This window comes from Perognathus longimembris, chromosome 9 (genome assembly GCF_023159225.1).
Source record: "Perognathus longimembris pacificus isolate PPM17 chromosome 9, ASM2315922v1, whole genome shotgun sequence".
Taxonomy (NCBI): Eukaryota; Metazoa; Chordata; class Mammalia; order Rodentia; family Heteromyidae; genus Perognathus; species Perognathus longimembris.
The window spans coordinates 55,488,582-55,505,004 of record NC_063169.1 but is presented as its reverse complement, the minus strand read 5'-3'; the positions used below and the strand labels follow the sequence as shown (position 1 = coordinate 55,505,004).

The 16,423-nt window shown below is 41.8% G+C and overlaps 1 protein-coding gene across 1 annotated transcript in view; it reads left to right on the top strand.

Annotated features, from left to right (window-relative positions):
• Txlnb (taxilin beta) overlaps positions 1 to 14,344 on the top strand; it is a 47,751-nt gene extending 33,407 nt beyond the window's left edge. The window contains exons 7-10 of the mRNA XM_048354193.1: positions 2,577 to 2,651; positions 9,014 to 9,106; positions 11,555 to 11,650; positions 13,160 to 14,344. Of these exons, the coding sequence (XP_048210150.1) occupies positions 2,577 to 2,651; positions 9,014 to 9,106; positions 11,555 to 11,650; positions 13,160 to 13,984 (1,089 nt within the window). The 3' untranslated portion in view covers positions 13,985 to 14,344. The remainder of the gene's footprint in view (positions 1 to 2,576; positions 2,652 to 9,013; positions 9,107 to 11,554; positions 11,651 to 13,159) is intronic.
• Positions 14,345 to 16,423: the final 2,079 nt, after the last annotated feature.

Sequence of the window (16,423 nt, the reverse complement as noted above, 5' to 3'; positions counted from 1 at the left end):
ATCGGTCTTTGAATGTGCCCTGAGCACATTCAGATGCATTTTGGAAACTGCATATCAGGAATGGGGTACAAAGATGAAATATAAATCTCTTACTACGATGGCGCTCACTGTAGTGAAGCTCAAAGTCTCAGAGAATTGCTGGAATAATATAAAGAAACAGCTGCTGCCAGTCGTGCCCAGGTGGGGAGGCTCAAGAGATGATTAAGGGGAAATTGATGCTAGCTGAAGAGGATTGCTAGAGAATCTTCCGGAATTGGGTGTAAGGTTGAATGTTGTGTGACTCATGCTTGATTGGGAGAGGGTTGCTTAAATTAAAACTACTAGTTTTTAAGGGCTGGGGATATGGCCTAGTGGCAAGACAGCTTGCCTCGTATACATGAGGCCCTGGGTTCGATTCCCCAGCACCACATATACAGAAAACGAACAGAAGTGGCGCTGTGGCTCAAGTGGCAGAGTGCTAGCCTTGAGCAAAAGGAAGCCAGGGACAGTGCTCAGGCCCTGAGTCCAAGGCCCAGAACTGGCCAAAAAAAAAAAAAAAACAGTACTAAAACTACTAGTTTTTAATCAAAATGTTAAATGTTTTTTAGCTTTCTCAGATTATTTAAAGTTCCAAAAAATATATAATACGGTTAATATGAAAGAAATTAAGCTTTACCCCAATTGCAGGCAAATGGTGATTAAAAACAGTTTGAAAGCTGGGTGCTGAGGAGCTCATGATTGCAATCCTAGCTACTCAGGAGGCTGAGATCTGAGGATCGTGGTTCAAAGCCACTCAGGGTAGAAAAGTTCCGGAGAATCTGACATCCAGTGAACAAACAACAAACAAAAAAGCAAAAAGTGAAAGGCCCAGAAATGCAACAAATCAAAGAAAGGTAGGACAAATGGGACTGCATCAAACTGCAGAGTTTCTGCAGGGCAAAGGACATAGCTTCCAAGATAAAGAGAAAACCCACAGACTGGGAGAAGATCTTTACTGGCCATACAATGGACAAAGGCCTCATATCTAAAATATATGCAGAACTAAAAAAAATTAAATTCCTCCAAAACAAAACCTCAAAGAACCAACAGCCCCCTTAACCAGTGGGCTAAAGACCTAAAAAGAGACTTCTCTAAAGAGGAAATGAGAATGACCAAGAGACACATGAACAAGTGTTCTACATCACTGGCCATAAAAGAAATGCAAATCAAAACAACACTGAGATTCCACCTCACCCCAGTAAGAATGTCCTTTATCAGGAAAATAACAATAACAAATGCTGGAGGGGATGTGGCCAAAAGGGAACCCTACTACATTGTTGGTGGGGATGTAAACTGGTTCAGCCACTCTGGAAAGCAGTACTGAGATTCCTCATTAGGCTAAACATAGAGCTCCCCTACCACCCAGCAGCCCCACTCTTGGGCATCTACCTAACAGATTACTAGCAAGAACGCACTAAAGCCACCAGCACAACAATGTACATCACAGCACAATTTGTCATAGCTAAAATATGGAACCAACCCAGATGCCCCTCAGTAGACGAATGGATCAGGAAAATGTGGTACATATACACAATGGAATTTTATGCCTCTATCAGAAAGAATGACAAGGAAATGGAAGGACTTGGAAAAAATTATACTAAGTGAAATGAACCAGACCCAAAAAAACATGGACTCTATGGTTTCCCTCAGGGAATAATTAGCTCAGGTTTAGGCAAGTCACAGCAGAGGATCACAGAGCCCAATAGCTATGCCATTATGAACACATAAGATGATGCTAAGTGAAATGAACTCCATGCTATGGAAGCGAGTGTTATATCACTGTTGTAATTACTTTCAACATGCCATGTGAAACTGTAGCTTCTATTGTTGATGATCCTCTTGTATCCCTTCCTGTGGTTGCCCCCGCACTATCACTGTATCTCATCTGAGTACCCTGGATACTGTATATACTGGTATTAGAACCAGGGAAGGGAAAGGGAATATCAAAATCGAGAGACAAAGGATAAAAAGACAAACGACTCCAAAATCAATACTTACAAAACCATTTGGTGTAAACCAACTGAACAACTCATGGGGGGGGAGGGAAAAGAGGAAGGAGGAAGGGGGGGAAATGAGGGAGGAGGTAACAAATTGTACAAGAAATGTACCCACTGCCTTACGTATGAAACTGTAACCCCTCTGTACATCACTTTGACAATAAATACATAATTATTCAGAAAAAAAGTGGAGATGTGGCTTAAGTGGCAGGGTACTATTTTGTTTTGTTTTGTTTTTTGCCAGTCCTGGGCTTGAACTCAGGGCCTGAGCACTGTCCCTGGCTTCTTTTTGCTCAAGGCTAGCACTCTACCACTTGGGCCACAGCGCCACTTCTGGCCATTTTCTATATATGTGGTGCTGGGGAATCAAACCCAGGGCTTCATGTATATGAGGCAAGCACTCTTGCCACTAGGCCATATTCCCAGCCCAGGGTACTAGTTTTGACTGAAAAGGCTAAGGGACAGCACTCAGGCTCTAAGTTCAAGACCCACTACCAGCACAAAGAAAAAACAATTAAAATTTGTTTTTTCGTTCATCCCTTGCATTCTGTCTTCTTCCAGTTGCTGAACCAGGCAGCAGAGTGGAAACTTCAGGCGAAAGTGCTGAAGGAGCAAGAGACGGTGCTGCAGGCTCAGGTAAAGTGGGGGCAAAAGTTGGGGGGGGGGGAACCCCTCATGTTCATTATATTTAAGTAGAAATAACAATATAGTATTACATCTATGAAAAGAAAATGTTTTGCACCAAGAACATTGAGCCAAAGGTTTGTGGAAACATGATGACATGAAAATGGCCAGTCACAGAAAGCCGTGGTCCAGGTTACCATCCATCTGGATTTCCTATTTCTCCCTTCTCCCATTAATGTAAGAAGAAAACACAGATTGCTCAGATGCACCATTTATAACAGTCAGTTCTTAAACTGTTCTTACCTGTGTATCTGTGTAAGCCCATACTGGGGCTTGAACTCAGGACATAGGGCTTTTGCTGGACTTTTCCACTCAAGATTGATGTTCTAACATATCAGCCACAGCCCTACTTCTGGCATTTTGCTGCTTAATTGGAGATAAGAGTCTCAGATTTGTCTGCCCTGGCTGGCTTTGGATCCAGATTCTCAAATTTCAGCCTTCTCCAATAGCTATACCCTTATGAACACATAAGATGATGCTAAGAGAAATGAACTCCATGTTGTGGAAACAATTGTTATATCACAGCTGTAACTACTTTCAACGTCCTATGTTTATCTGTAGCTTCTATTATTGATGATGTTCTTGTATCACCTTCCTGTGGTTGTACCTACACTATCACTGTAATCTTATCTGAGTATATTGGAAACAGTGTTTATGGGTATTGGAAGTAGGAAATTCAAAGGGAATACCAAATTTGAGAGACACAGGGTAAAAAAAAAAGAGAAACAACTACAAAAGCAATACATGCAAAACTGTTTGGTGTAAGTGAACTGAACACCTCCGGGGGGGCGGGAAGAGAAAGGGGGCGAGAGAGGGGATTATGAGGGACAAGGTAACAAAGAGTACAAGAAATATATCCAATGCCTAACGTATGAAACTGTAACCTCTATATACATCAGTTTTATAATAAAAACTTAAAAAAAAATTTCAGCCTTCTGCATAGCGAGGATTGTAGGAATGAGCCACCAGAGCCTGGCTTTATGTAATTTTTAATAAGACCTGACAGGGAAGGTTTGCCAGGAGTTACTAGAGCCTCTAGGGCAGGTCTAAAACTGCCTTGTCATAGGCCACACAGGGGCTCTAGCCTGCAGCTGGGAGTGTGCCAGGCAATCCCAGAGTGCACCTCATCATAGTGTAGCAAGAGGCAGGAAGTGGCAGGTCCCTAGCTAGGACATGGGTAGTGGAAAAGAGCTGTAACTTACTGTTCAGAGGTGCAAGAAGATCATGCCAGGGGTTATGATCTATCTCTGCTCACTCAAAGCAGAGAGCTTCGGAGGAACAAGAAACTACTTGGAACTTTGCAACGTTCACATCATCCATTATATACAGTCTCTACCCTTCTGTGCTACATACAGATAGCGAACTTGAGAAGAGTCCATTCATCTGATTAGATTCTGAGCTGAGGAGTGATTTATTCAAATGGGACTAGAATCTAGGGTTGTAATAATCTGCAAAACTAAAACATAAAGGTGTTATCCAATCTCCAGACCCTACCATTTGAAACTTGGAAAAGAACTTACCAAGGGTTCTAGATTTGTCCTTGATCCTCATTCATCCCTCAGATCCAGGAACCAAAGTCAGGGTCCTATCTCTCCCTGTGGCCTTGTGTAACTCTCCTCAACCTATGTGAGACTAACTTTCCTGGTCTGTAGTGTGAAACACCAAGCTGGAGGCCTCTGGGATGCCCAATGCTTTTCAGTGTTATAAAAAAAAAATAGCATAACACCAGCCACTGGTGGCTCGTGTCTATAATCCTAGCTACTCAGGAGACTGAGATCTGAGAATCAAAGTTCAAAGCTGGCTCAGGCAGGAAAGTCCATGAGACTCTTATCTCCAATTAACCACCAAAAAAGCTATAACTGGAGAGGTAGAGCAATAAAAGCTCAAGGACAGCACCTAGGCCCCAAGTTCAAGCTCCAGGGCCAGCACACATGCAAAAAAAGAAAATGAGACTGCACTAGTAAATATATAACCTATGCAGTTGTTTACTAAATTATCTGAGCAAAGCACAGGACAGTCCCTAGGCCATAACAAGCAGAATTAACTCAACCCATATCTACTGCACATTTACTAAATGCTGGTCAGGGTTCTGGGTGATAGTTTACAGTCATCAGAAGGAACAGAAAAATCACAGTCTGAGTTGATTCACCTTCTGGTGTTATCCATAATGCTAACTAGTAACCAGTATGTGAGAAAGTATAATATCTCATAGGTAAGACTCATATAAGGAAATACAAGACAAAGAGAGTCTTAAGTTGAAAAACTTTTTAAAAAATGATCTTGAGACCTCAATCGCCTCTAGAGGATGAATGTGAAGAACTTCCAGAGCTCGAGAACTCGGCTCTTGAGGGATTAACCTTAACTTTTCTTCCTTTGCCCATGGTTTTCCACAGTGCAGGCTACTTCTTGGGTTGCAATGACTCTCCTTTGTTTTTCTCTTTAGACTACAGCAGTACTTTCAAAGCTCCAATAATTACTTAATCTTCAAGAAGGAAAGAAAGGCTGTAATTATTATATGTGATGTTTAAGCAAGTTCCCCCTAAAATATAAGCATGGTTATTTATAAGGCTTTGCTGGGTGTGGTACTACACCTACACCATCTCCGCTACTCAGGAGGCCGAAGCGGGAAGATCGGAGCTACAGCGGGAAGAGCATTCAAGGCGAACTGGGACAACGTAAACAAGTCCTTGTGTCAAAAACACAGAACCTTGAAAAACAGAACTTAGCACAAATAATCCTGCCCAGCACCCACTCATGTCCTTTGGTTCTACACTGTCTTTAAGGGGATGTAAGGGGTACCACCCAAGGCCTTCGTCCCCATTTCTAAGGCCCGAGCAAGAGAAATCTAAGGACAGATAACACTGTTTGCTTAAACTGAAGTCACATTTTATTCAAAAAGCAACAGCTGTTCAGTTGGGAAGATGTTTCTTACTTAGGGAAGCGATGTCTGGCTTTCAATTATATATTGAGGCAATAGAATTGAGTGTCAGAAATGATCAATGGCATACAATTGTCACTACACATGAAGTGTTCATTGGATCAATAAGGATGCGGACAGCAGCAGATGTGGAAAATCAGCAATATCTGACAGCACAGGCACAAACCACCACCAGAGGGGAAAAGCAGGGAGTCCATTGGTAAAACATGTGTAATCATGGTCTCTAAAATCAGAAGTCCTCCCCCTTGTCTATCTACGATGAGAGGAAAGCCCCTGCAACGACTCTGTAACACAGAGTACTTATTGCCTTCACACCGTTCTCACAGGCTAGCAAAGACAATTCCTGGACGTGAGTTGGGTTTCCTGCACTCTACAGATGTTTATAATTAAAAGGCAGTGCTCAGTTAAAAGAATGCGTGAGTCCCTTGCCCCATTTAAAAGTGAAATATTGAAGCAATTATCATGACTTTGAACAATAGAGCAGTTTGTTTCTATTTCTGCCTCTGGCAGGAAAAGTCCTGCACCCAATCTCTGGCTGTCCTCTGCTGGCTTCTCTGAAGCCCCAGCGCGAGAGGAGGAACGGCCCTCAGCAACGCCGGCACGCATTGTGTCAGCATAATGCTCCAAGGGAAAGTATAATTGGACAAGTATGCATTAAGGAAATGGCAAGTACAATTCTTTTCTTTTTAGAATATAGGGTTGCAGCTGGTTACCTGACAAATATAGAACTCACACATGTTTTGCCACTTAGGAAAAATAAGTCCAGTAAAAGAAAAACAGAATATTAAATACTGGTCACTAGAAGGAAGAAATGGAGAGTTGTCGATAGATTATAGAATTTACATTCCGAAATTTTCATTTCTGAAAAAAAATGAAAATTTCTAGAGACTGAATGTACAACCATAGGAACGAGGTTAATACTGAACTGTAGACTCAAAAATGGTTAGAATTATACATATATTTTTTGTCTCAAACTGGAACTCAACGTTGATACCCAATGCTTTCATTCACTAGCTAGCATTCTATTAACTGAGCTATGCCTCCAACCCCAGAATGATAAATGTTGTGTATGTGCATAGTATCATAATTAAAACGGTTCCAAAAAGTAGATGTGAAAAAAAAACTCACTAGGAAAAACTGAGAGGGGTGGTAATAGAGCAAGGCACACTTACTGGCACTCTGTTGTGTCTGTCTTCTTCATGCCACAAGCCAGCAACAAGAAAATGTGAGAAAGGAACAAAAACACTTGTGCAATTAATTCAGAACAAATTAAAATTTCTAGTTTTCTCCCTTAGATCTTTTGCTTTGAGAAATGACAGGGAAAAACAACTCTATAAGTACATGTAGGAAAGTAAGATGTCACAACAGCTGAATGAAAACAGTTTAACCAGAAAAAAAAAAAAAAAAGAATGCCTGTCAACACTGTTGAAGTTCAGAGTACAGTCATTTCCGACTGTGTCAATGTTACATCTGGGAGTCGGGGAGACCATGCAGGTTGCCTGACTGAAGCCTGAAACTCTAGGGTGTAAGAAAGGATTGGGAAGACCAGTTTGGGAACCCCCAGTTTTTGAGTACCCCCACATTTGTGAAACTGCTGGGGATTAGTAGTGAATTATTAAAAGATTCAGGGGGCCGGAGGTGGGAGGGGGGATAATAAAACTAAATTTGTAGGATGGAGTTGGGCAAGAATGCAAATGAATAAATTTTATGATAGAGGATTCCAAGACATTTTAGGGAACAGGCCACTAGATAATGTACAATATAGATAGCCAGACCCACAAGAGTTTACACTAGGGTTATTATATCTTTGTGTGCGTGTGTGTGTGTGTGTGTGTGAAACCCGAGTGCATTTTCCTAACCATGAATTCCCTGATCCCCCTTCTTTCAGTCTTCTGTAATCTTTCTGAGAAGGAATCATGAGAAACAAACATTATTTCAGTTCTGTCATAGAGCAAATGAGAGCTTTCAAATTGATGGCCATTTTGTTTGACTTCTTTTTGGAAAACTTATATCTTATTGGAAGAATTTGTATTAATATTTTGTTATTGCTTTCTGTACTAAAACGATTACTCTGAATTATTTGGAAAGAAACCGATAATCTGCTTTCTTAGATCTAGGCGACCCTTTATCCATATCCACTCATACACTGGATCTAACACTCACTCCCAACACTGAGCATGCGCCAATCTCCTGACTTCCATTTTGTGTGTTATTCTCTACTTTAGGAAAGAGAGTCCCACCGAACCCACCAGGTTCTCAGCTTTTCAGACAGCCCAGTCCACCAAGTTTAGCCAGATTTGTTACTGAGTGCTGTAAATTTGCTTCTTCATCTAAGACATTGTTGTGGGCATCTGAGGACCTGGGACCGTTTTGGATACTGAAGACTACTAAGCTGAAAATGGAGGCTTAGCTATGTCAATTCGTTTTATTAAGTCTCTTCACTCAAAACAAGTCACTTGAATACAGTTTTCAGAACCAAGATTTAGATGTTTTTTTAGTGTCACTCACAATCAGGGATTTAAACACTTTTCTTCCCAGTGCTATCCACTGTTATCATCTCCAGTGCAAAACTTGAAATTAAAGATGTAAGGACACAATGTCTCTTTTCAATACCTCACCTCCCACAGTGAGCCACATACTCAAGAAAGCTAACCCCTAGGAGGTTTTTGTGTGAATTAGAAAGGGCATCTCTCCCTCAACACTCACTCCTCTCATCTGGGATTTTGTTGGAAGGGGGCATTGTAAAGAGATAGTGGCTAGAATACTGTACTGATAAGCATACAAAAGCATAATGTCTAAGAGAGAAATGGCAATTGCCTGGAGTGATCATGACCTGCACAAAGGCAGGGACCCGGGTCCTTTTCTATCCACATTCTTGTCAGTCACTTTCACTGTCTACCTTCTGCTTCCCTTCAAGACACCTGTCCTACCCACTCATGGCTCACACAATCGCCCACTGCACCTACTGGCTGATGTGGCACTTTGTACCCATCATCATACAGTCAAGTTGTCCTTGAGATGAGCCTCCCTAATGGGAGGAATGCAGGTCCCACAAAAGCAAAATTCCCATGTCAAATACTTTTGTGCCTACAGTTCACACATATGCGTTCAATGCTTAACGAATGTTTGCTGTTAGAAGGCATGACACAATGAAATGGTGAAAACATATTTTATCATTGTTTCCCTTTATAGAAGCATTTCAATCATGTTCACTGACCTGGGTTGATCTTATAGTGAATAACACAACTGAACATAATGACTTACACTCTACTGAGAAATCCTTTAAATCATTTTTCTTCTCAAATAATGAACAATGACATGTTGTTTTGTTCTGGAAGCAGTCTTAAAATAGTTCTCCTCTTTCCTCTGTTTACAGCTTACTCTCTACTCAGGAAGGTTTGAAGAGTTCCAGAACACTCTGACGAAGAGCAATGAAGTGTTCGCCACTTTCAAGCAGGAAATGGATAAAGTGAGTATTACTAATCATCTATGAAATATTGACATTTTCTATTCTGACAGGCAGCTCTCCTTTGGGTTCATTTTCCACATGTTATTTTAGTGTATTTCATGAAGTAATGAAGTGTTTGAAGGTAGGAATGAGATTTGAGTCATATTTTTTGGTAAATTTGTGGTGAGTTGATCTAAGCAAGAGCCCAAAAATTCTAGGATACATTTTGGTCTGGGGAACAATATTTTGTTTTTCTTCTTCCTGGCTAACTTGTATATAGCAAGGGCCAGCATTATGTTGTATATGTTAAAATTCAAAAAGTCTAACCTTCTAAATGTTAATAAAAGCCTTTCATATAATTATATAAAAGCATATTAGAATAGAAATTACCATTAGACAGGATCCTTCTAGACCCCTGACTAAAAAGTAAAAGTCCAACTTTAAACTTCAGGTTGTATTCTCATACACCCAGAAGTACTACTGCACAGTGCTTGTTGAATATGAAATGAATTCACTTACCTCTCCTGAATTTTTTTCTTACCTATAAATTGAGATATTATCTTTCCTCATTCACATGATTGAAAAATTCTTAAAAATTAATGTACTTTAAAAAAAAAAGGGGTTTCAAATTTTTGAGCGTATTTAACAAATACATGGTATGAGTAGGAATGTATATTATGCCTGGACATTTTGTTTTGTTTTGTTTGTTCTGGCCTTGAGGCCTGATTTCAGACCTGGGCACTGTCCATGAATGTGTTTGCCCATGGCCTAGCACTTAGTCACTGGAGCCACAGCTCTACTTCAGGCTTTTTTTTTTTTTTTTTTTTGGTGGTTAATTGGAGATCAGAGTCCCGTGGACTTTCCTGCAATGGGTTTGAACCACAATTCTCAGAGTGTAACCTCTGGAGTAGCTGGAATTACAGGCATGGGCCATCAGCGCCAGGATTAGATATGTATTTAAATCTCACTCAATCCAGTGTTTTCCTAAGAATGTCAGCAGCAGAACTGTGTTTTGCTGGGTATGGCAGCTTAATTCAATCGTCCTCTCGAACTGGAAGGTGGGGTAAAGGAGCCAGGCCAAGCAAAAAGTTCCCAAGACCGCAACTCAACCAATAAAAAGCTGAGCACAGGCAGTGAGTACCTGTCATCCCACCTATGCAGTCAGGATAAACGGGAGTGTCACAGTCCAGGAAGATACCAGCAGAATGGGAATCCCTATCCTCAAAAGAACCTTGAGGGCTGGGGATATAGCCTAGTGGCAAGAGTGCCTGCCTCAGATACACGAGGCCCTAGGTTCGATTCCCCAGCACCACATATACAGAAAAAAAAAATGGCCAGAAGCGGCGCTGTGGCTCAAGTGGCAGAGTGCTAGCCTTGAGCGGGAAGAAGCCAGGGACAGTGCTCAGGCCCTGAGTCCAAGGCCCAGGACTGGCCAAAAAAAAAAAAAGAACCTTGAGCTAAAAAGGCTTGGGGTGTCGCTCAAATGATAGAACAGCTGTCTAAACAAGGCAAACTGCAGATGCTGACCTGAGTCCTGCCCCCACCATCCCCAAAGAAGAAGAAGAAAAGAAAAAGAATTCGGGAATGAATCCATTTGTGAGTGTACATATTTTAGAAAATGTTTTCATGAAATAAGGTAATGAATTTCACAATTAAGTGAGCACACTTAGGGAAGTTAATACTTGGTATATCAGCTTGCACGTGTAATCCAAGCTCCTCCACAGGTAGAGATGAGGAGGACAGCAGCTCAAGGCCAGTCCTGGCACAATGCTAGTGAGACCCCCACCAACTATTGGATGCTGGCAGCTCCTGCCTATAATTCTAGCTACACAAAATTCACCAACTGAAATGGAACATATCCAGCCCACTCTTCCGTTAACTCTCTGAATGTTATTCCACTTCTCTGAGCCTCAGTTTCCCCACTAATGAAGTAGGGGTGAACATGGAACCTTTTCTCATGCTACTCTTTCAAAGACAAATAAGAATGTGTAATCACATTTTGAGAACTCACCTTCATCCTACAAACAAACACAGAGAGGGACATGGAGAGTTGCTTTTACGTGGCCAATGTGCCCAGATAGTACCACCATTGTAAGGACTAAAGGCCATGCCAGATTTATCACTGTGATAGTCTTCTGAAAGTAAATTATCTATATTGCAAGTTTATTCGTGGGTCTTGGTTAAGAAACCTTGACTTTGAATGAAAGGAAAAGCAAGAAGACAATGTGCTCCTAAGTAGTTTCCTTTCTCTTGAATTGGCTCTGGGACCAATCCATTCATTCACCATTGACCTAGAGGACTCAGAAGTAAACCATGACTCTCGCAATCTTCTTTCTTGACATTGCACATCTGTTTGCTTTAGCCTCTGGTAACAACAGAAGGACTGCACTAGACGTCACATGTGGAACTAGCAGCTTCCTTAATACAATCACTCTTTAGAGTTAACACAAACCATTCTGATTTCTGTAGACAACGAAGAAAATGAAGAGGCTGGAGAAGGACACGGCCACATGGAAAGCTCGGTTTGAGAACTGTAACAAAGCTCTGTTGGACATGATTGAAGAGGTAAGGAAATTCTTCCATTCATTTTTATTCCCTATGTCCCTCCTCTCTAGTTACAATATTCACACTTACAATATAAGCTAACAGTATAAATGACTACATTTGGGGGAAAAAGAGGCTGAATTTTTCAGGGATGTGACCTGTTAAATTGTCATGAAAATAATAAAGTAAGGGTAATTTAGAATCCAGTCCTATGTCATAAAAGAACTTTGTGACCCTTGATCACATGCTTGTTAATACAAAAGCTGTGTCCAGAACAGCACTAGGCCTGCTATGCCTTGCTTAAAAGTAGGATGAGGGCCAGCCACTGGCAGCTCACGCCTGTAATCCCAGCTACTCAAGAGGCTGAGATCTGGGAATCATGGTTCAAGGCCAGCCCAGGCAAAAATGTGTGTGAAACTCTTATCTCCAAATAACCAGCAATAAGCCAAAAATGGAGCTGTGACTCGAGTGGTAGCATGTTAGCCTTAAGCAAAATAAAATAAAACAAAATAAAAAAATCTCAGGGACAGCTCCCAGGTCCTGAGTTCAAGTACTGGGACTGGCACCAAAAAAAAATAAAGTAAGATAAGGGTCTTGCTTAATTTTGAATTTCCCCAATGCCTTGCATCTAAGAAGCCCAGACAATGATGTGAAACATTAAGAGATGAAAACAACCTATTTTCCCAGGGTATATGTAATATTATAAACAGTTGTGGAGAAATATTTTCTTAAACTCCTTAAACAGGCATTTAAATATTAATATTGGGCTGGGGATATGGCCTAGTGGCAAGAGTGATTGCCTCACATACATGAAGCCCTGGGTTCAATTCCCCAGCACCACATATACAGAAAACGGCCAGAAGTGGTGCTGTGGTTCAAATTGGCAGAGTGCTAGCCTTGAGCAAAAAGAAGCCAGGGACAGTGCTCAGGCCCTGAGTCCAAATATTAATATTATACCAGGACCTAAACAGCTTTTTCAGTTGTAATGGCAAATATACATGACCTTGACATTATAAATAGGGTTTGTATGTTACATGTGACCAAAAAAGGTCTTAAAGGTATGGAGTAGCTCAAAGAAGGATGAGTATGTGAGCAGTACGATGATGAAGAACCTGTCTCTGCACAGATACACCATTATTTCTAGAGAAAGAAGTCAATAGTTTGGCCACTAGAGTCAAGAATTAGTATGTGGTAAGCTTCTGTGGTTATAACTGCTGTTCTAATAATTCGTCCCAAATCATAAATAATTCTAAAGATATGTGCTGAGTGGTCTTCAACATAAATCAAGTAGTTGTTTGGACTAGCACACACTTACTTATAGCCTCATCAATGAAGTATCTGAGGCACAGCTTTAGGGCAAGTTTGAGTCCCACCAGCTTGTACTCATAGCTTCTCAGTATTAAAAAAAAAAAAAGGTCTGTTCAGTCACCACTCTGAGGTCAGGCTGTCCAGAGCAGACAGATTCTAGGCCAAAGCTTCTCTTCCACAAAGCATCCTGGACATTCTGTTTTTCATGTGTTCAAATCACAGAAAGCTCTGAGAGCCAAGGAATATGAGTGCTTCGTGATGAAAATTGGGAGGCTGGAGAAGCTTTGCCGTGCTCTACAAGAAGAGAGAACTGAACTCTACAAAAAAATCAGAGAAGCAAAAGTGGCCGAGAAAGATGACCAAAGTCAGCACTCCTCCGATGAGGAGCCAGAGTCAAAGGTCTGCGCGGAGAAAGCGATGGCCGCCGAGGAAGCCAACAGTGTTCGCGACGCTGTGAAGAACCTGGCTGCCGCCTTCATGGTAATCCATCACCCAGAGGCCACGCCCGACCCACGGGAAGCACAAGCAGAACTGAGTAGTCCTCAGGAAGGCGGGAACACTGCCCTCCAGCAACCTCAACAACCCCCTGAGATTCCTACTGGAGATCCAGACAGCCCTCTGCCTCCCCCAGCTACTCAGACACAGGCTGGAAGAGGCCAGGGTGCAACACCTGCCACTACGGCCAGTAATGTCCCCGAAGGGTCAGGAGGAGAGCCCCAGGGTCTTTCCGCTGGGGCACAGGCTTCAAGTCAGTTACCACAGCCCCCAGTCCAGGCCTCCCTACCCCAGGTGGAGGCAAATGGCCCTGCTCATGTAGAAACTTGTGATCAGGCCCCGCAGTCTCCAGCTCAGGTCTCCCTACGCCAGGTGGAGGCAAATGATCCTGATCCACCCTCCGTAGTCAGTGATCAAGTTGCAGCCAAAGTACCCGGATGCGAGCCCAGGGGGCAGCCCAGGCCAGCAGCCCCTGGGGAACTGCCCCCAGAGTCCCCTGCCCAAGCCCAACTTCCCGGAGTGGGTGACAGCAACCTGGATGGAGTGGACTAAGCATCACTGTGCCTTCAGAGGTTACCCTTCTGACTTGGGGTCTCATCATGGCAGACTCTCCCTGGAAAAGGCATTAAGCAATGGGTATGGCAAATCAAAGAGAGTTAGGATCAAGGCCTATTTTTTTTTTTTAGTATTATTCAAAGCACATTCAGCCTTTGCTCTATGTTCTCAATCCATAATGGAAGTAGAACATTTCTATTTAACATTGAGTGATAGTATAATTTTCCCAAAGGGCAGCAAAACACACAATAACAAGTTTATATTACTTTCCATTAATATACTTTATCCAATTTCTAAATCAGCAGTAAGATTTGATGTTTCAAGACTTTCACTGCAAATACAAAGATTTGGACAATGTGATGTTGTATTTCTTTCTATAAATAGCTCAAGAATTCCCTTAATAGCAGATGTCTAGTTTCCATTAAATAATATAGTGGAACTTATATGAATAGATGTTTGCATATATGTCACATATGTACGATGTGAATACATAATACATACATACACATATGCATATGTTTTATATGCAGGTATACACATTTATATTACAAATTTATTTCTCTCACCCATTATGTATTTTTCTCTATACAAGATCTTTAGAAGCTAATCAGAAAATTACCTCTTATTTGTCCCTGGGGCTATAGGAGACTAAAGCTTTAAGAATCAGAAGTTAGTTCAGAATATTATTTGTTTAGGGCATCACTATATGGGGCAAAAATATTTGACAGAATAGGAGATCAATAAATTCAGCCAAGTGGTCAAACAAACTAGCAATTGTGCTAGACTGCAAGTCTGTGACCAGCACGGACACAAAGGTGCCCACAGGAAGCCGCCAAGGGAAAGGGAAAGAATCACAGCTGCTTCTTCACTCTTCAGCCAGCGTCCTCCCAACCTCCCCCACCCCCAGAATAAGAAGACAGCCACCAAAAAAGGATTGGAAAGGGGCGAGAGATTGAGGTCCGAGGCTGTGCCCAGGTCCCTTCCTCTTATGCTACTTATGTCTCACAACAGGATATTCACTTCTTGCTATTTCTGACCCAATCTGTATTCTCAAAGCATCTGTTGCCTTTCTTCTAATGTCCCTCCTTTGTAGCACGGAATTACACCTGGCCCTCAGCTCAATTAAAGTTAAATAAAGCTGTTATTTTTCTACAGTAGAAATCCACACAGGGTCTTGATAGGAGTGAGGAGGTTTACAAACACATTTTCTGCTTTGAAGGTTTTTTTGGTGTTTGTTTTTTTTTAAAGGCCAGAAATACAAAGTAAAAAACAAATAGGTCCCTACTCAAAATAGTGAGAAACAGACGAAAACTCAAAAAAAGGCAAAAGCTAAAATCATCTGGGGCTGCCTCCATACGGATCATATTATCATCATTTGACAAGGGTTCTAACAATATCAGCAACATAATTACTCTACCTGGGTAAACGAGGCCTGCAACAATAATGCTGGAGGGAAAGTAGGGAGAGAGAGCAGAGGATGGAAGAAATGGAAGGAAAGAATGGGAGGGGGAGAATGCTTACTCCATCTCTATGTAAAAAGCTGGGTGGGCTGGGGATATGGCCTAGTGGCAAGAGTGCCTGCCTCATATGCATGAGGCCCTGGGTTCAATTCCCCAGCACCACATATATAGAAAACGGCCAGAAGTGGCGCTGTGGCTCAAGTGGCAGAGTGCTAGCCTTGAGCAAAAAGAAGCCAGGGACAGTGTGCTCAGGCCCTGAGTCCAAGCCCCAGGACTGGCCAAAAAAAAAAAAAAGCTGGGCACTAATGGCTCACATCTGTAATCCTAGCTACTCAAGAGGCTGAGATCTGAGGATCACCGTTCAAAGCCAGCCAGGGCAGGAAAATCTGAGAGACTTATCTCCAGTTAACCTCCAGAAAACCAGAAGTGGTACTGTGGCTCAAAGTGGTAGAGTGCTAGCCTTGAGCAAAATAGCTCAGGGACAACACCCAAGCCCCAAATTCAAGCTCCACATCTGATAAAAAAAAAAAAAAAAGTTGAATCTAGACTCTTTAACTCCCTTTTCCTGCCTGTGGATCAAGAAATATTTCTTTCTTCTCTTTTTTCTCCTTTCTTTGACCCTGATTGACTGAAATAATCCTTGCTAAAAATAACAGTGATAATAATGATAAAATAAAGTTAGTGAGCTGGGAATATGGCCTAGTGGCAAGAGTGCTTGCCTCTTATACATGAGGCCCTGGGCTCAATTCCCCAGCACCACATATACAAAAAATGGCCAGAAGGGGCGCTGTGGCTCAAGTGGCAGAGTGCTAGCCTTGAGCAAAAAGAAGCCAGGGACAGTGCTCAGGCCCTGAGTCCAAGCCCCAGGACTGGCCAAAAATAAATAAATAAATAAATAAATAAATAAATAAATAAATAAATAAATAAAATATAGTTAAACCCAAGCACGGCACCAGCCAACAGAACCAACTACTAA